Source organism: Hydractinia symbiolongicarpus, chromosome 5 (assembly GCF_029227915.1).
Source record: "Hydractinia symbiolongicarpus strain clone_291-10 chromosome 5, HSymV2.1, whole genome shotgun sequence".
Classification (NCBI taxonomy): domain Eukaryota; kingdom Metazoa; phylum Cnidaria; class Hydrozoa; order Anthoathecata; family Hydractiniidae; genus Hydractinia; species Hydractinia symbiolongicarpus.
This window is the reverse complement of record NC_079879.1, coordinates 22,099,302-22,120,009: the sequence shown is the minus strand read 5'-3', so window position 1 is coordinate 22,120,009 and position 20,708 is coordinate 22,099,302. Positions and strand designations below refer to the sequence as shown.

Below are 20,708 nucleotides of genomic sequence, written 5' to 3'. Positions count from 1 at the left end.
TTGTGACATCTAAAAGCCCAGACGTGATTCAGAGGTTTTGCCGAACTATCAAAACCGGGAAAATCGGGTTTTAAATTTACAGACTGACTTGTTGGAGCTAGACTGGAACAGTCAAATTTGTATAGGGTTTAGAATTATGACTTCTAGTAAAAATATAGCTGTTTTTGTCAAGAAAATGCTTTACAGCTGAAGGTTATATACAGAAAATATGCCAAAAAGATGGATGGCTTGAAATAACTGTTGATAATCACTGAGGAGAAATTTCCAGCCAAATATGGAGGATAAAAATGCTTCGAAAAATCTCTCCCCAACAGTGATGATTGATGATTATTTCACTTATATAACTAGTATATATGTATAGCATAAAACAAATATATTCACGGCTTAATACAAAGCAAGCCAAAAGCATGTCTTGTTACTTTGTTTGTTAGTTACTGCTCCACATTTACTACTTTAAATAAGCCTTGAAATAACTGTTAGACATCACTTGTCTGGGCTGGAAACTATATACAGAAAAAGTACACTCAATCACAGGTGCAAGGAGTAAACAAAACAAAGCAAGTCGTGAAACTATAGTTATATACATTATGAACAAGCCTTGAATATTCGTCAGACATCAACCATGAAGGACTGAACTTTCTCCAGGCTTGTTCATATGTATGAACAGAAAAAAAAAGTAACAAAATGTAACAAAATGCAATGCTAACCAGTAACATGCATATGCACTGCAAGACTTGAAATAACTGATCTTTCTGTGTATCTATAACTTCCAGTTCATATCTATCAACTATACAGAATGTACTACATATATGTGGTGTACAATAGTTAATTTCAAAGCTTGCAGTGCATCGAAATTTAAAAGCAATGTTTATTTTTAAAGTTTAGAAGTCAATGACAACATTACGGTGATTAACAGAAATCACAGATTTTTCATCCAACAGCAAAACCTTGCATACTTGGTCTTCATCGTCAACTTCAACACTTTCCCTTTTCGCTAGGAGATATTGGTTAAGCTGAGTGCTATACATAACCACTTCTTGTCCTTCATTCGTTATTAACTGGATCGTAACATTTGATGACAACGAAGAAAATTTTGTACTATTTTTACATTTGGCGCAACGAAAAAAATCTTGTCCAAGCGTAGATTCTTCAATTTGAGTAAAACACCGAGGACATTTATATACCTTCTGGCTGATTGAAACACTTTTTATGGGAAAATGCAAGGACTTCTTTAGCTGATATGGTGGAGACGATTGTTTTATTGCATTACCTTTCGTCCAGGGCAAGATCAATGATTCGCTGGTTGTAGTGAGAACAGTTTCAACAGGGGTTGAATTTAACTCCCGTACGGAAAGATTTTGTAATTCATAGGTACCACTCGTGCTCAGCTGATTTGCGATTTCATTCCAAAAGGAAACCAAAACAATCCCACTGTCATCGTTAACGAATGTATCAGTTCTTTTTGCAGACGAATCCATAGTTGAAATAGCCACATTATCAATGTCAATATATCCTATTATAGTAACCATCTGTTTATCATAACCACTATCAAGCACAGTTTTGATTTTTTGACGTTTGGCAACATCCTTTTTGATGTTTTTGTGAGCGAAACCAGCTTTACACTCCTCCAATCTGGTGTTTCTATTGACTTCAATGTCCTGGAGGCTGTTATCTTTCCAGTTCGCTTTGCGTTTATAATTAACCAACTTTACGGGACTCTTCGATTCAGCTGCTTTTTCTATCTTATCCCTCAAATCCATTCGAAATGACACACCACGGTGAACAGTTTCATCAGTTTGGACAGTGAAATTGTAATAACCAACACTGCTATTTCTTGCCCTTTTGACTGGACTGAGATCATGGAGGTAACATGTCAAGGCACCTGAATTTAAGAAGAAAAAGGTAACTGATTCACTGGTTCCAAATTTGGGAAAAAGTCAAGCTTATTTTTACTAATACCTTTTATAATATACCTCATCCCAGGAAATTAACATGTCCTTAAACCCCCTTGCTTAAGTTTTTGTTTTTGCAAAGTTTTCTAAAAGGCCGCCATCAAAAATATGTTATGTTCGCGTCCTCCGACCGACTCACTTTTGGCAATAAAAACCCGAGTCGGTAAGTCGGAAAAAACCCAGAAAAAACTTTTTGATCCAAACGATATATATTTGAAAAAAAAAATTTGTGAGAACTAATTTTCCCAAAATTGACAAAAACTCGCGAAAATTAATTCCCGTAAAAATTAATATCTTTAGGGTACTCATGGCAAGTTTACAGACAGGGCGGCGAAAAAAGGGTCTGTCGAGTGGCGCTATACTGTTTTTTGGCCCTGGGAACGAATTTTTCCCCCATCTGAAAATCCCGGGAAAAAATACGCCCGACCGACCGACCGACTCATTTTTGCCGGGTCTTCAGGACGCGAACATAACATATTTTTGATGGTGGCCAAAGCAGATTCTTAGGAAAAAAAACATGCGAAGCAAGGTAAAAACTAAGCAGCTAAAATCTATCAGAAATAAACTAAAAAAGTAGTAATGACATACGTAAGAACTCGTGTGGAGCAACAAAACACGTGGGTGGTGGCGTGAGGTAATTTGAACAGGTTTTTTTTGGTAAAGACAATAGTCTTGTAATATGGGAAATTTATAATAAAATCAAAAAAGATTAAACGTACCGTCGCTCGAACTACTCGAGGAGGAGTCTTTACTACTGGAGGAGGAGTCTTTACTACTGGAGGAGGAGTCTTTACTACTGGAGGAGGAGTCTTTTGCCCCTCTTTTCCCACTTTGACTGCTCTTCTTGCTGGAGTCCATTTTTGAAAGGGTAAAAACGTGGCACAGAGCCAGCAATCTGGCTACTTCGTCGTGGGGGGTAGAGAATGCAATGAAGGGGGCACTGTGAGAAGGTATGGAGAAATGTTTTTAAAAAAACGAATATCCATAGCCTGATTTTATAAAAATGGAATGAGAATTAAATAATTAAATAACTTTCTGATGACATTTTTTTGTAAAACAGTATTTTTTTTTCGTAAAGAATTGATCAGTGCAAATATCTAATTACATAAGTAACACCCTGTTATAGTTATGTGACTGCGGAACCACGCCCTGAGATGGCCCAGCGGAAAACAAGGGCGAGACTGTAGATAACGAGTGAAATTTCGAGAGAAAAAGCCCTGGGGAAGAGGTTGGTCTTTAATGGGATAAAACTTCGCGGATGAACTCTTCTGCGAAATTTAAATATTTCGCGGGGATTTAATTTCGCGGATAAATTATCCATAAATATTTCGCGGGGATTTAATTTCGCGTTTTATGAAGTTTTACTTTAGTAGCATTTTTTCTCATTCGAAAAGCCCTGTTTGTTGTTTTCCAATGAAATAACGCTATCTTTTTAGATCGTACAGCAAATTAAAACTTTGGTAACGCTAAATTTCGCAGATGGTCCCTTCTTCTTGAATTTTTGAAAGGATAAAATTTCGCGTAATTTGCCGAATAAAGCCAAAATCTCAATGAAATTTAATTACCGCGAAATTTGATCTCATTAAAGTATTATTAAACCTGCCTCTAGCTCCCAGGATTTTTTTGTCTCGCGCGAAGAACCAGCTTTATATCCATGCGTATGGGAGAGACGGAAATCTTTGACTAGGAATATTATTGTATTGTGTCTGAAATCAATCCATTGCGAGGCATCCCGTTTCATAATAGCTTTCCAGAGTTCTTTAGTGACATGAGTATTATTATCTTATCTTAAGGGCATAAGTTTTAGCGGACATTAAATTGTTCCGGTTTTGCCCCCAAATCGCTGAAATAAGATCCGTAAAGTACAGTCTGGAATGGCTGGCAGTCGCAAATATAAATTCGCCACTAAATTAATCCCGAAAAATATTAATTTTAAAATAAGCCAATCAAATTTTCCTCAATAAAGCCATAACAAAAACACCCTCCAACGTTCTGACTTTGAGCAGCTATTTTATGATCTTTCTACAAGTTACTCAACACTTAGCCTTTTTATGGAAAAAGAATATTAGTAATCGCAAGGCAAGGCTAAATTATTTTTTTGAATGCATAGAGTAGAATCGATTATTCGTGAATATAAACGATCTAATATATTAATCTTACAGGTGAATTCTAATTCTAATTCCAAACGCCTTATCCGCATACAGACACTGGCGTCTATCCATGATTCTAGGGTATTTATGGCAACTGTCATTATCTACATCAAATCAGGTGAAGGGATCAAAACACGTGTTGTGCGGATTTTAGCTTTCATAGATTTAACAAAAGAAAACGCAATTACAATTGTTCATAGGTTTTCGTAAGAATAAAATTTAAACATGAAAATAAAACAGTGAGAACAGACTCCTTGCCGATTCCTTTCTCTTGCATTTCCTTGAGCTTTAATTGAATTTGGCATAGGAAAAATTGCCGGACAAAACAGTCTGATTTCCAGTAAATAGATTATATGGAAGTAGTGTATGCTTTATATTTTACTCCCGAGTACGTTTATTTTGTATAAAATTGCTGCGGTAAATTTCTCTTTTCATCAACTCACGAAATAAAACGAAGCGTTGTCGTCTTAATGACATCTTCTACTATAATAAATATCACATAGACCTTCTTCACCAGGTATCAATGAAACAATACATAAACCACTTGGCAGGTAGAATTATGAAGATGGTGGCTTCGTTTAGCTATCACACAGAGCTGGAATACTTGTTTTTGTATTATTGATTAATCATATCTTTAACTCTAAAAAAGTAAAAGCAATCGTTTTTAAACTTATTTTGATAAATTATTCAACAAACGAGAAAAAGAGAATATATACGCATATACGCATATCCGGGGGTGAGATATAAACAAAAGAAGCAAATAATAAAGATTTGAGGGATTCCAAATTGAAAACAATGGGTTCATATAGGCTTTTGAAAAAGCTGTTTTTGTTCCCAAGTTCTCTGGGCTGACAGGGCTATAACTTCTGATTGAAACATCGTAATCTGCCGAAATTTTATATAATTCGTTCACTAGCTTTTTGTCTTGGCTTTATAATAATTTATTAAGAAAATGGGTGTCATTACAAATTTTTTTATAACCTATACAAAATACATACCTGTATTTTGCAAACTACATAAACTTTAAACTAAGCTATATTAAGAACGGAAACAGCTTTTTCAAAATTTTCATTGTTTTCAAAGCCATTGCATTAAAAGTATTTTCCAAAATCAACTTTTTGACAAAAATGTGGTATTTTAAAGGAATAAATTGTTGGGAGAAAAAATTTTGTGAATCGAAATTTTGGGATTTTTTATATTTCGCGAATTGGTGAAGTATATGGTACTTACAGGAAACATTGCTTTGTGTAAGGTATGGTTATCCAATGACAACATTGTGTAGGTATATCCATATAACAAAATCTTTTAATTCGAAACAGCACTTTCAATTTGACAATTTCAACAGTTTCAATTTGAAAACCAGCAACATTTATTTCAAAGTGGATTTCAGTTTTAAGTTTCGTTATCCAATTCTTTGAGATACGTGAGTTAAAAGTCTATTGCCATTTCGAAGTGAATGTTATTATTATTTCAATTGTCTATTAGATTTGTATATCGTTGGAGAATTTCTACAAAGATTTTCTAATAACATTCAAATACATATACTAAAAAGTAATTTAATATAAGGAGCATCCACAAAGTATATACGCAAAAAAAAACCCTCCCCCCATAGTACGCAGAAAATAATAGAAGTGATGTCATTCAAACAATAGATGTACGCATTTATCAGATCCCCTCCCCACTTAGATGCGTACGTACTAAATGGATGGTCCCACAGTGCAACTCCCTCTCAATAACCCAAATACTCCTTCAGAGTTCTAGTTATCGAGAGTTTTATAAACGAAAAATACATAATTATTGTAAAAACAATTAGAAGGCTTATTACTTACTTTAAATTAGAAAGAGAATAAACATTACAATGAACTATACAGTATCACAAAATAAAATCAACATTAGCATTATTTTTATCAATGCCATGCATATCTCTACACATATAAAGTAAGTAGCCTCTCATTGTAGGTGGTGGTAAAACAAAAAAGTGCTTTGAAATCAATGTCTCAAAAAGTGTTGAGCAGACACTCACTCTTATTTCCACAATCACATCATATTATTTATTTATTTCGAATCCTTACTTGACTACTTCAGGGCTTATTAAAATAACAGGACGTCATCACTGTGGAGAAAAGACTTTTCAGAGCATTTCACTTTTCAGAGCATTTCCAAAAAGGCGAGGCCATCTTGTGGACTGAAAATGCTCTGAAAAGCCTCTTCTTTGCAGTGACGACCGCCCGTTATTTTAAGCCCTATGTAATTGTCAGTGCAAAACCTAAACTCAAAACCACCATCCCACAACACCCTCCCCCAGAATCTTGTAAATCTATTTATTTCTAAGAGAAATTGTAATGGCCTCATGGTCAGTAAAGAACAAACTTTTTACACTCACATAAACAAGAAACTGTTCTAATAACGATTTTTTTATGTATACATGATCTAGTATCGACCCCCCTAAATGCGTTGGTTCTGAAACAACCTGTTCATAACCATTAAGCGTTTGTTCTAGCAGTGCATTTGGTTTTAGATTAAAATCACCAACAACAATATCAATGTTCATAGACACAGAAAGGTAGCCTAGAGTTTCTAAAAATTGTCCAACTAGCATATCTTTTTTTTTGTACAATAACAATATTTTAATTTTCAATGGAAGATTATGGCTATTTAAAACTTCTAAAACAGAAAAACCATTAATTTTGAAATGATCTAGTAATTCAATTTTGTTTTTGTAATACATTGCTAAGCTAGAAAATCTGTGTTCATTATCATTATTACACGTCAATTTAAAACCATCAATCATGATATCTGTTAAATTTTCAGTATTTGTCAGTTGCGTTTCAGTGCAGAGAATAATATCACTAGATGAAAGTGTTTTATCACAAGATAAATCTTTGCAATGCTTACGCAATGATCTTACATTACAAACAACTAAAGACAATATGCTATGTTCAGATTCCTTTGCCACCAAATCTGTTGTAAAACTTAAACTTTGATTTTCTCTTAAATACTGATATTCTTTTTTAGCTTTGTCGTCAACATTGATGGCACTGGACTTGAACACCCCTATTAAGTGGAGCCCTTGCAAAGACGTTACACGGCTGAGAGCTACATACATCTGTCCATTATTGAATGATCTCTGTTTCAGCAAATTAAAACTAATGACAACCTCTTGTAAACTTAGGCCTTGAACTTTGTGTACAGTACAAGCCCATGATAACATTAAAGGAAATTGGGTACGTTTAATGACCGGAGAGGAAAGTTTTTTCTCGTTTGTTCTTATTTCGGTAGTCACTCGATCAATTGGTACTGCATTTAATTGTTGTGCAAGTCTGTCTGAACGTATTTTACTTGTTCCAACATTTAGATTGTCAAATTCAACATAAATGGTTTTAATTGAATCATTTTGCGCTACAACATGGACTATTGTACCAATTTGACCATTTATTAGCTTATCAGGAATGTCAATATTAGATGTCAACATTGCCTTAGCACCTATCTTTAAAGATAACTGGAAAGCTAATCCACCAGTTCTTGATTGGCTTAAGTTTTGAATTCTTTCATAAACATGAGAAGGGACTTCTTTCGGAACTTGATCAATGGCATCTATTGTTATCAAAGCGCTGTTTAAACTATTTAACAATCTTGCATTATGAACTCTAGCTGGCTCATTTTCTGCATAAATATGCAATGCATTTATTGGGTAGTGTTTACTATTTTCATCAATGAATCGTGAACGGATGAGATGTTCATCCTGTGAAGATAGAGTTCCTAGCCTAACATTATTTAGTAGGTCAATTAGAACAGTATCACCCCGTTGTCTCATAACTTCAGTCAATTCACACATCTGAAAGTTTCGCCATAGTGGATAAATGTTATACAATTCATCGCTGAATTCTGCATAAATTGGTTTTTGCATTACGGGGGGTAATTGATGCAAATCACCCACTAAAATTATTGTTAAGCCAGCAAATGGTTTTGAAAAATCAGAAACACATCCAAATATTTCTATTAACCTTTGATGCACATACAACAGTAACTTATTGGATACCATAGATATTTCATCAATAATGATACCTTTAACATCTGATAGCTCTTGCCTTAATTTACATCTCTTTTTATCTGGAAGCTTGTGAAGGGTTAACCCACGAGACTCTACAGAAATTCCTAAAGCTGAATGTATTGTGGTTCCATTGATATTCACTGCTGCAACACCTGTCGGTGCAAGCAAAAGCAAATTTGGTTTTTCAATGCATGAAGACCTATAACATAAAGTTTTTGAAACTGATGCACTTATAGTTTTGATCAAATGGGATTTGCCTGTTCCTGCACCACCTGTAACAAATAAATGCAAAGGAGGATTTTCTGTAACTTCTTCAGCTGATAAATTTTTAACATGCCTTCGGGCCCATCTATTAATTACGTCAAAAAGAAAACGTTGTTTTTCGTTTAAACTACGTATTAATTCATTAATACTATCATCTGACATTAAATTAATCTGTGTTGATGTGTGCCCTGCATTCGAAGAAGCTGCAGCATTTAAACCTTGAGCTTGTTCACCTTGATATTCATTATCCCTAACTACATTTTCCTCAACATTGTCATTCTCTTGTTGCGCAAATTGATCAGTTCGAGGTGAAAAATCAGCATTCATTAAAACATTATTTACCATATCACCCCATGGTTCAAATCTAGCCTTGTTCTCATTAACAATGCTCAGAACCTCAGGATCATTAAGTTTAACAACATAAGAATTTCCAACTTCGCTAAGTAAATCAGATTCCTTTCTGAAGGGGTAAAATAACATCAACAAATGGTGGGCATACTCTTCCGCTTTATTAACTGGATTAGGAGTATGATAACGGACAACACGCTTTTTATTTCTCCGTTTCAATTTTTCTTTGGAAGACATCAGAGGAACAGACTTAGGTAAACGCAATAAGGGATTACAAATTTCATCATCATCTAAAAGAACCTCTGGTTGATAATCATTTACTATGTCAAGCTTTTTACTTGTGTCCAGCACATAATACGCAAGAAATTCAGCAAAACATAAATTGTTAATCATATAATATTGACCACGCTTAAATGTAACATTGGGTCGATCCATGTATCGATCTAAACTATTGCGCTTAAAAACATCTGTACTATCTGGAGGCAATTCTTCTAATTCTTCTTCAGATTTACAAACTCTGTATCTTTTATCAGGCAAATTTGTATTAGCAAACACAATTCCTGGGAAACATTTACGTAACCATAACTCTGGCAATACCTGATAAACAGCTTCCTGTAATGAACATTGGCGGTGTGATAAAAATGCTAAGGCTAATTTTCTCATACGATCTGGCAAGTTTAAATTTTCAGACTCTTCAGCTGCCTTTTTCATTGCAAGAGATGACTCATTTTCCGATTTAGAGAAATAAGAACACATATATGACACTGCTTTATAATAATTGAACACAGGCTGCAAGTCCAAATTGGCTTTCCAAGCTAAAAGTCCTGCTGCAAAGTAATTATTTACAAAACATGAATTTGGTGGTCGATGATAGTATATTTCAAAGTCTTGATTTGGAGATATTGCTAAAACCCTATAATAGTCAACTTCTGATATGTGAAGTTCCAATAAAATCTCTGGTATGGACTTGCAGCTGTCGCTCAAGTAGTTAGGCTTACTAGGGTCTAAATTTTCATCGATAAATAATTTGACTTTCTTTAATACTTTAGTTCTTTCTGATAATAAACTCAATTTTTCAGAATCAGACATATTCTCTGGTAATGGACTGGCTATAACTGTTCGATCAGTAAAGAAACGTCCATAATTAAAACGACATGGAATGTTCTTGTATTTGCGACAAGAATTTGAATGAGAGTGGATTTGATATTGAGAGACAAGGTTGTGTAATTCAGGCTCAATTAATGGATCAGGGAGGTCTGCGCGTATTGTATTATCAACAAAAGATGTGTAACTGTCTGTGGTTTCGTTTGTAAGAGTTGGTGAATCTAACAACCAAAGAAAAGCATGGATGTGGGGTGAACCTCTAAACTGAAATTCGACTTTAATAGCATAATTAGCTACTTGGCCAATAGGACTACTCTTATGAAGCAAAATTTCTCTAAAGAAATTCTCTACTCTGTATTGAAAGTGCCTTGCAGTTAAAACTGGGTTTTGATTAAGAATACTACAACGTCTAAAATAATCCAATTCGTTACTGCTAACATCAATGTTATTCAATTTTCCTATTATCACTACCAGTTCATCCCATCTCAAATCTGCACATGACAGAGTAAGGAAGTATGATGGCAATCCTAACTGTTTAACCATTGCTAAAACATCGTAAAGAAAATGTTTCCAATAAGCAGGTGTTCCTTTAATAGAGTTCATAAATTGGTAACCTTGACCTTCACAAATAAAAGAACGAACTGTTTCATGAAAATTAATTTGCAACTGCCCAGCCGTTATTGTGCCCTTTACCTTTTTCGTTGCAATATTTATTTGATTAAACAAATTTGACTGTTGCATTACATAATGAGCAAAAAATATATAATCAGCATTTGAAGAAAAGCGCTGGGAAAAATTTAACAAACGCTGGTTGAAATATTTTGTCGCTGTCAAGTACACTGGTCTAGCAACCTTATACCCAAATTTTCCAGTGGGAAATAAAAAGGGAAATGCAAGCTCCTCACAGTATTGGTCAGAAAAAAAAGATTGTGGTTGTTTATTCTCACCAGGAGCAATATCTAAAACCTCATCATCTGGATTTTGGAAATTTGGTATAACACACATTTCATCACTACTTGCACAATTCATACTTAGGGGGTTTTCAGCTTCTAAATTGTCATCATCAATGTCAACTGTTACTGAAAATTCATTTGTGTCAACCATAGCATCTGTATCACATAAACTTAAAAATTCCTGGGTTATATTATCCATTCTTATCAGCACATCTGAGTAAAAGGAATTGAAATTTTTCAAATATTGTAGGGCTTCGTTTAAAAGCTCAGGACGTACACTTTGAAACACAACATGGCCTCGATAAGCCAATTTTCTCTTCAGTTTAACAAACAATACACCACTACTATCTATACCCTGAGGAAGACAGTTATTAACGGCTTCTACTTGAATAGGAACATTGCAAATAGCACCTTTTATCTTTTGTTGTTGACCTTTAGGCATAACAGCTATTTTTTTAAATAATATTCTTTTTGAAATCAGAATTTGCTCAAGTCTGTTTAAACATTGAATTTCATTAGGAAGATCAACAATATTTAACTTATTCCAAACAGCCTGCGGGGGTATCTCAGCTTTTTTTAAATACTTATCGCAAGTTATGCAAATGTAAGCATGAGAATCAAAGCATAGAACATCTGTAAACACATAGTATAAACTTACTTCATAATTGTTTTTGCTAAATAATTTTACAGTTTTCTTGTAAAGGCTCCTATTACAAACTATGCAGACATAGTAGGGGCCATTCTGAATAGCTTTCTGGAAATTTAAAATGCAATCATTTATTGTTTTAGCACTTTTTTGTTTGCGCTTAGCATCAGCATTGTTATATGTATTTGCTTTCTCCTTATTGGAAACAGTTGCCTTTCGTTTTCTAGATTGATCCCTGCTGTGTTCTGTTGCTTGCTGTTTTTTAGCTTTTTGCTTATTCTCCTCAGTTGCATGCTGCTTTTTAGCTTTCTCCTTGTTGGTATCAGTTGCATGTCTTATTTTACATTTTTCCTTGTTGGCTTCCGTTGCCATGCGTAAACGACTCTTTTCTCTATTGACTTTGTTAGAATATAGTCGAGAAAGACTTACTTCTTCATCTGAATCAATACTTATGTATTGTAATTCATATGGCTCATCAACTGTCGTTAGATCAATGTAGGTTGTATGAAGGTATATTTCTAAATCTCTCTTTCTTTGGAATTTCATTAAAGAAGAAAAACCATCAGGTGTTGGCTGACCGCAGTTATTTCTGCTATGAGAATCAAACAAGTAGACACAGTTCTTTTTAGGGAGTATCGCAACACAAATAAATTTCACGAAAAAAAGTAACCCGTCTCCAATTGAGTTATTCAAATTTGACAAAAAGCGCGGAATAGAATAGCTACTTAAAAGACCATATTCTTTATCTAAATAAGTAATTGTAACATTAGATCCAAATATAGGCACACTGTTTGGTAGATCAGGTACCGTAAGGTATGTGTTTTTATTGAGAGATTTGTATAGTTTATCTGCTTCTGTAATGATAAAATCAATATCATTAACATTCCAATTACCTGGGGACTTTACTCTAGTTGAAAAAGAAACTGCATACAAGCTACAACATGCACACTGTTTTCCAGCACTTTCGCCGAACATAGAATGGGATTGATTAAACGATCCATGAGTAATTTTCAGGAGAGACATCTTACATTTCAATCCAGTTCACACCACATGTACCTCTAGCACAGTAGCAGTTTTTTATATATAATATAACATATATATTAATTATAATAATTGTACTTTTATGGTGCAACAAAGCTGCACTAGCTTTTATGGTGCGACAAAGCTGCACTAGCTTTTTATGGTGCGACAAAGCTGCACTAGCTTTTTATGGTACAACAAAGCTGCACTAGCTTTTATGGTGCAACAAAGCTGCACTAGCTTTTATGGTGCCACAAAGCTGCACTAGCTAAAGAAAAGAACAACAAGCACTGAGTAAATTACCGCTGATTATTCGACGATATATTGTGAGGGAAAATTTTAAAACTAAAAAATCTGTAATTTGACTTGGTCAATCTGACTTCGTCGTGTAGTTCTTTGAGAAATCATGGTCTATTCGATGAAAATAAATTCTGTAAAATAGACGCATTCAAATATAGCTCAGCGTCTGTCCATGGTTTCCGCATAGCAAATTTCGTGAGTCACTTACACTGTGTTCTAAACTCCCAAAACTGCGAAGAGCGTAGTCGCACAGAAGCTTGGATTTGAAACACGGATCTCCACTTCGCTACAACCGTGAATAATAGAGACACGTGTGTGTGATAAATACCCTGGGGAGACATATAGCTGGTGCAGCAAAATGTCGGCTCGTGACATAACGGTGCTAATAGCATATTCATCTCTTTCATCTTTTTTTTTTAATAAAATATCTTACTTCTTAAGCATTTTAAAGATCTACTATGTGTATATAATCTTGTAAATGTTAGGTGTTTTTAAATCACCTTTTCACAGCACCCACACTCACAGTAGGAATACTTTTTAATAGAACAAAAATTATAAAAAATGCTCACTTTATGATCTTTTCTATTATAGCGTGGGTCAGTATTTTGTATCATCTAAATTTTGCCGCATTGCGTCCCACGTCTCGATATCAGGATCCCGTGTCCCGGGTCCCGACTCAACAGGGTCCCGCGTCCCGAGTCCCACTTTTCCGATATGCCGTTAAAAAAAGGGAAGATTAAACCATTCTATATACTCAGCAGATACTCCATGTGCGAGCTTTCTTTCTGAATAATAGTAGTAATAATTTACTACACTCTCAAAACAAAAACGTGACTTGGATTTACAATTGCTTAAATACTGACGCAAGAAATTCAACTTTTCCCAATGAAATAGCAACTTTTATCTTGACAAGATATCCATTTCTGCTCTCTCGCACTATGGTGTCTGTCATCCTACCACTTTTAGGGCGCTCTCTTTCCCCTTCTCTATCAAAAATATCAAAAGGGGGAAATGACTAGTTTAGTTCACTGGAAGAGCTACCTTGCCGGTTCGCACCAATCGCCCTAATTCAAATAATTGGACACGGTCAAAACGCTGTAAGTAGTTTCCGTTCTTTTTCTACCCTTAAAATTCCAGAGAGGCGCTTTAAAGATGCCGGTCGGTAACTCGAATCAAAGGAGGCATCCGCAAACCGAGACATGTTGCTACGATTTGCTATACCATTTAAATTAATATCATTAAAAACATTTTGTCCTACATACATCACATACGTTCAAACTTACCATTTGCAAGTGTGAGAAAGGCTTTAAAACGTCCGAAATTTTAAAATGATGGCCAGCATGCTGGTGGAGCCAAATCATAGCAACATGCAAAATATATCAACAATGCTGACCAAAATTTATTAACATGCAAAATATATCAACAATGCTGACCAAAATTTATTAAAAAATTAATGTTGACCAACAACTGATGTAAAAATAGTATAGCAAACCGTGTTAACCTTAAATCCTGCGGAATGTCTTACTCCGATTATATACAGTAGATGAAATGCACAATTAATGCACTCATTCTTATTCGCTGCCAGATTTATCTGTGTTCCGTTAAATTTCTCTCGAATTTAAAACGGTTTAAGGGTAGTGGGAAAAGAAGCAAAAAGACTGTTGTTGTCGTTGTTGTTGTTTAATTCTGTCTAAGTCTTGTATCACCTAAAAAAAAATATTCAAGAAATAAAATTAAGGAAAGAATGAAACAATACCGCTAATAGTTTTTATACACGCAAAGTCCGCTGATGTGCTAAATTTTTTAACATCTTTTTTGACCCAGTTTTTTTGCTACATTTTTTTCCTTTAAAGTTCTTAACCACAGAGACAAATCCCTAACACTTTAACCACGCAGACCGTAAAACAGCAAACGCAACGAGAGACAACGCATCAAAACTAGACAGAAATGTTGAAAGTAATGATATTTCAAGGTTTTTCTCCAGAGAATAATAAATATTAAACATAAAATTAAAAATTACCTTATTCCGCAGTGGCCATTGCAACATCCTCTTCTGTATGCTTTCCCTTGGCTTTTTCTTGTAACTTGACACGGTTTTTTCTGTCGAGAATCTTCTTTCGATCTCTGTCCATTTTTAAACGTACAACTTCAACCTTAAGCATAAAGAACTCAAATTTTAAGTAAATTTCGATGGGGATTCTTACTGTTGCCATTTCACAATTTTTATGATTTTAGTGTAGGAAGATAACCAGAAAAACTATCAGAACTGGAAAAATATATGCCATTGCACTCTGTACAGTGCGTAACTAGTACAAAGAATGGTATGGAGTTTTATTCTTGAAAAAATCATTCAGTGTAACAACCATTTCTGTTCAAAATATGATGGAAGTTGAACTGAGGGATGTGAATTAAAAGAACCAGGGGTAACCCCATTTCAATGAAACGAAATGCGAAATAAAATTTGTTGTTAATTTCAATCAAAGGCGAGAATAATCAATATTTTTTAATTCAGTAAAAATAAGCATTAAATGTTTATTTACCGTGAATATTACATAATAAATTTGAATATTTAGTTTTATAAAATATGGAACATTTCTATAGAGATGTTTAATAGCCGTCGTCATAGAAATTGCACACAATAAAATCACATATGAGAACTTTGTTTTTTTACTGAATTTTCGCGCCCGAAGGCGCAGGAAAGTCTTTAACACCGTCGTTTTTTCTTTTGGAGCATTTTTTGAGAAAAAATCGACCCTGGGATTTCACGTTCCTCTGACAGGAGGATAGCATTGGTTTCCCACTGCTAACTTTAAGCCAAAATTAGTCCAAAAATTAAAACTACTTTATTTTCGACAAAATTTGGCACAGTTAACAAAAAAAGTATGCCGAACATGATGGTGACATCAAAATTTTGATTTTTTGTTACATAAATGTCATTTTCAGCCAAAATTGGTCCAAAAATTAAAAATACTTTATTTTTGACAAAAATTGGCATAGTTAATAAAAAAAGTATGCTGAACATGATGGTGACATCAAAATTACAAGACTTTCAACCATGAATGATAGGCTGTAATTTATGTTAGCAATTTTTTTTTAAAATGTGAGTTTATTATGACACGTTTCTTTTTGTTTGCGTTTGTTGAAAGATATAATGTCACTTGTGTGCTTTATCTTCAGAGCGTCATGCACGAGCGGAAATTCTTAGAGCCCCCAGGACTTCTTGTAACATTAAAAATTACTTTTAAATCTGAATACTTTCTGTTAAACATTTGCTGTTTTCTCTGTCAAAACCCAGACTCCTGGAAATTTTGCACTCATATTAATAATAATATATTGTGTCTCAGCTTTAAGCCAATCACATTGAAAATGTTTTTTTGTGTTAATGATAAACTAAGAGAATTTTAATTTAATGGATTATAATATGACCACACAAGTAGATGAAAATGCCACCCAAACTAGAAAACCTAAAAGGTGCTAAGCTGACAATGATAGGACTGTCTTGTCAAAAGAAATCAAAATAACAATTTTTATTCTTCTATTGTAAAAACTGCATCAAAAAATACAAGGGTTCATATTATTCTCTATATGCTAAACAGCATTTTTTTTCCGTCGACTTAACAACAAAAGACAACCTTTGAAGTACACAGAATCATGTGACTTTTGAGGCTATGTCAATATTTATGTTACAGGGCTATCCAATTATAAACTCTGTTATTCTGCAGTCAATGCACAGTGCAAAATCATAGGCAAAAAAAGAATTGATTTGCTTATTGATAATAAAAGTTCATTTTGTTTGATTAAAATTCCACAGAGAAACCAAACTTTTACTCAGACCCAGGTTTTGTGATCCTGAACAAGCCAATTTTGAACCCAATTTCAGTATGGCGAGACAAAGTTAGAATCAAGAAAAAGAGAATTAAGAAATTAAATGATATAATTTTTTAGTTACTAACAACACCAAAGAATAGATTCATGTACTTTCTTCACATATAAAATCTAAAATACTAAAGTTTCTCTTGTCTCCTTTGATTTTACCCTAAACAATGATCGTGAAATAAATCAGCCACTGCACATGGCCTGTCAATTTCAATCCTTTCATGCATCTCCCTGTTTGTTGCAAACCTTAGCATATACAAAACTGAAATTCTTTTTGTTTTCCTTTTTGTCCAGGTTGCACTGTTTTACCTAAGCAGGCCATTTCGTGAGAGGCGTGCGATCGCACGCGCACGCCCCCACACATGTGCAGATTTGTTTAGGCGTGCGATTCATCGTTGTTGTAATTAAAAATTATTGTATTTATAACAAAGAAAATTTATTAAATAAACCTTAAATATAAACGATCATTCTTTTACTGAACTCTAAAAATAAACGATAATTCTTTTACTGAACTCACAATAGATCGCACGTGAGCAGTCTTTACCAAATGTTGATAATGTGAATTCAGGCTATATTAAGGCTTTGCGAGTTTCATTTTAATGATTTTACAAAAAAATGCAACAATATTTTAATCTTTGTAAGGTCGCCTTTTGGAGAATTTAAAAGAAATTCAGCATTATTTAAGTTGAAATAACTAAAAGATAATATAATTAATAAGAAAAAAAAAACTTCCTTAATAACGAAATATTCGTTTAGATAATAATTTTTATGATTCATCGAACATAAGGTTTATTAAATATTATATTAGTGGCCGTTCGACTTTCCGTAATTTAATTTAATTTAAATATCTGTTTGCCCCACAAGTAATAACAAAGTTTAATTAACGAGTCTGCTTACGACTTCTTCGTATTTGGGTTGAAATTCCTTGGCGTACATTGTTGGAACTTGCACTTTGTATGTTCCTTACGCCAAAACAGCAGCCCCGGTGTACAGGGGTAAAGGAAATGTTTTTGCAAAAAATTTATTTCTTTTGATGGCACGCGTGTGATCTATCGCACCGAGTTAGCACTGCCTTTTAAAACTCTTACCTGAAAATGTACAACCCTTTTCCTGATTTTTCCTCATATTTTTCTTTTGTAGTAGCTTTTAATTTTTAATCTTAAAATGGATACAAGCTTTATTGGGCAAAATTTTAATTTTGCTTTAAAGCGTTAAACTAGTTTTAAAGGCTCCTGTAAACTTCACACTGTTTTCACAAGTGAGCCCCCTTGTGGTCAGCCAGGTTTCGATTTGCTAAAAATGCGCATATATATGAGGGCGAGCTTTTTTAATAGAACTTTTTCTCAGGCTTTAACAATTGTTTGGCAGGCAAAAAGATGCGGGCACTAGGTGAAGTATGGTCCTTTTTAGTCTGCCTCTTTGCACGAAGGGATCATTACAGCTTTACAAGAATATGTCAATCAGAAGTTATCTATCTACACTCAATAATAGTTTAAAGGTTTCCGTAGAAAGAAATGGGCAGAATTAGACCTTTCTTCAGCAAGTTTCTGTATCTTTCTGCCTGCCACACAGTTGTTAGACAGAGTAAACATTCAAAAAGGTCTATAAAAGTTGCCCTTTTTGCCTGATAACTTCCGAACTCTCCTGAATTATTTCGAAATGCAAACAATGCTTTCATTTTCGTTGACATGGCTACCAAAGAAGGCAACCTTTGAGGTATTTCAGAATTTTGTAAATTTAACTATATATTTATCATTCAAATTGTATCAAATAAAGGTTTTTCTAAAATAAAGCATTAATGCTTTTTGTTACTTTTTTTACTCTCAGAGCATTTCCGTGAAATTTGAAATTACTCAAAAGGCCTCCACGCTTTTTTTCGTTTTACGGTGAGTCCTCCCCCTTGTTTTGGGTGACTGAGTAATCCCATATATTTGTGACGTCCATACAATTAAATGTTGGTGTAAGATTTTTTTTCTAAAAAGAAATATAGAAGTTACATATAGCTAGCTAGCTACATACCTTGCTTGGGTGAATACCAACGCTAACAGTAGCACCATTTGCTTTTTCTCTCTGTACTCTTTCAATATGTAATACCCATTTTTTTCTATATACGCTGATCACTTTACCAGCTTGAGCACTTTTGAAAGGGCCTCGAGTTACGAGTACTTCATCGTCTTTTCTAACTGGAATAGATCTCACTGCGTATTTTTGTCTAAGTTCTTTAGATAGTGGAGCACTCATTAACTTTCTACGGACACTACTTGGGGCAGAAAAGTGAGCCTTACGGCATTTTCTTCTAGACGAAGATACAGCACCGTTCTTCTTCATGTCCCCGTGTTTAGCCTTCGGTGTCAAAAAGAGCTGCCATTTCGCATGTGAACAAGAAGTATGAAAGAGGACTGGGTCGTGTTACGCTGAATCGGGAAAACGGAATACTCTTTCGGGGTTCAGGGCGCGGGGATGGTCACAAGATACCCTGGGGACGAGGTTGGATGGTCAGTAATTTAAGAAATAAGTCCCCTGGGATAAATCATACCCTGTCCCTAGAATTCTTTGATAAAACGACAATGAATACATCAAAATGCTAAAGTGATGGTTGGCACAATGCTGACAACTTCCCATTAAAAAAAAGTTCTGTGTTGCACGCGACACGTTTTGACCATACATAGTTAGCCCCACTGTGCATAAATGAAAAACGTGTACAGTAGACCCTCGATATAACGAACCCCAAATTTACCGAACACCTCGATTTAACGAACCAAAGTTCATTCCCCTTGGATTCTGCCTTAAGAAACTTTTATAAATTCCCTCTGTATAGCGAACCCCCGATATAACGAACCCTCGATATCTTAACACCACGTGTAGATAGCGCTTTACGTACAGAAAAAAAAGCAATGCAATGTCATCCAAATTGAGTGATTCGACCCATAACATTCGACGTTCAAATCTAAACACTAAGGGGCTGTTCATATGGAGGCGGGCTGGCCCAGTTGACCGGACTGGCTCGGCTGAGCGGGATATCGCTGCTATTAAGAAACACATAAAAAATAAAAATGTATTCATATGATAACCAAGTCAGCCCACCTTGCCAAGATCTCGCTTGTTTGTACCGAGATCTCGGTCAGGCGGGACCTCGCTGTTCTTAAGAAACGCATATAAAAATAAAAATGTGTTCATATGACCAGCTCCTAAGTGTAAACAAAACGCAAAAATTGGATTTTGAGGCTCGCATTGGACTTTCAAGTTTTCACTCAATTTTGGCGACCATATGTCATTATCAACATGATGTCCTTTTATATTTATCTTAAGTGACATTTCGACTGTCACAAAAATAGGCGATTCTTCCTGCAAAACAGTTTGGTAAATCAAACTTATAGCCATTTTTGGAAAAAATGAAAATTGTGTCTACACAACAACCAACCAAATGATTTTATGATAGAAGTCTTTGCATTGCTTTTTGTAAACAAAAACGAACATATTTTATTCAAATTTTGTGTGATTCAACTTAATTTAATTCTACGTATATTTGACGGTGTTCTATAGTGAAATAAAAATCAAAAGGGTTTTTTTCTAATGGACAAAGATTTAAGCGACTTCAGGAAAATTGGGGAAAGATTTCTATTTTTTGTGATCCCTCGATATAACGAACTCTCGATATAACGAACTTTTTTCCATCCCCCATGGGGGTTCGTTATATCGAGGGTCTACTGTATATTACACGCTTTTTAAAATTAATATTTCTGATTGGGATTTCTGGTTAAAAACAATAGGTTTACCGTTCAGAACAATAGAGAATTAAGAATAATGATCATCCAAAATAAAAACTTAATAAAAAATTTAATGTAAAGAACGCAGTTCCAGCCGTGCCGCCGCCACTGGTATATGCATTTTCACTGTAAAGGTAACTTAACTGAGATAAAAAGAAGTAAAAAAAACTTTTAGAAATTTTACAAAAATACTTTTGTCAAAACCTATCCACTAATACCAGAGTTGTGTGATTTCTAACATAGTCTGCCGGTAAACTTGTAATCTTATTGGGCTCGA

The 20,708-nt window shown here is 34.5% G+C and overlaps 2 protein-coding genes across 2 annotated transcripts; both read right to left on the bottom strand.

Moving 5' to 3' along the window:
* Window positions 1-4,241: 4,241 nt before the first annotated feature.
* LOC130645373 (uncharacterized) lies at window positions 4,242-13,450 on the bottom strand. The gene is made up of 2 exons (XM_057451346.1): window positions 5,333-13,450; window positions 4,242-4,742 (listed from the first exon to the last, which is right to left on the bottom strand). Exon 1 carries the CDS (start codon window positions 12,489-12,491, stop codon window positions 6,420-6,422), a length of 6,072 nt encoding a protein of 2,023 aa, XP_057307329.1. The 5' UTR covers window positions 12,492-13,450; the 3' UTR covers window positions 4,242-4,742; window positions 5,333-6,419.
* Window positions 13,451-14,449: 999 nt separating this feature from the next.
* LOC130645374 (60S ribosomal protein L26-like) lies at window positions 14,450-19,049 on the bottom strand. Its single transcript, XM_057451347.1, has 3 exons — window positions 18,684-19,049; window positions 14,809-14,941; window positions 14,450-14,494 (listed from the first exon to the last, which is right to left on the bottom strand). Exons 1-2 carry the CDS (start codon window positions 18,990-18,992, stop codon window positions 14,810-14,812), a joined length of 441 nt encoding a protein of 146 aa, XP_057307330.1. The 5' UTR covers window positions 18,993-19,049; the 3' UTR covers window positions 14,450-14,494; window position 14,809.
* Window positions 19,050-20,708: the final 1,659 nt, after the last annotated feature.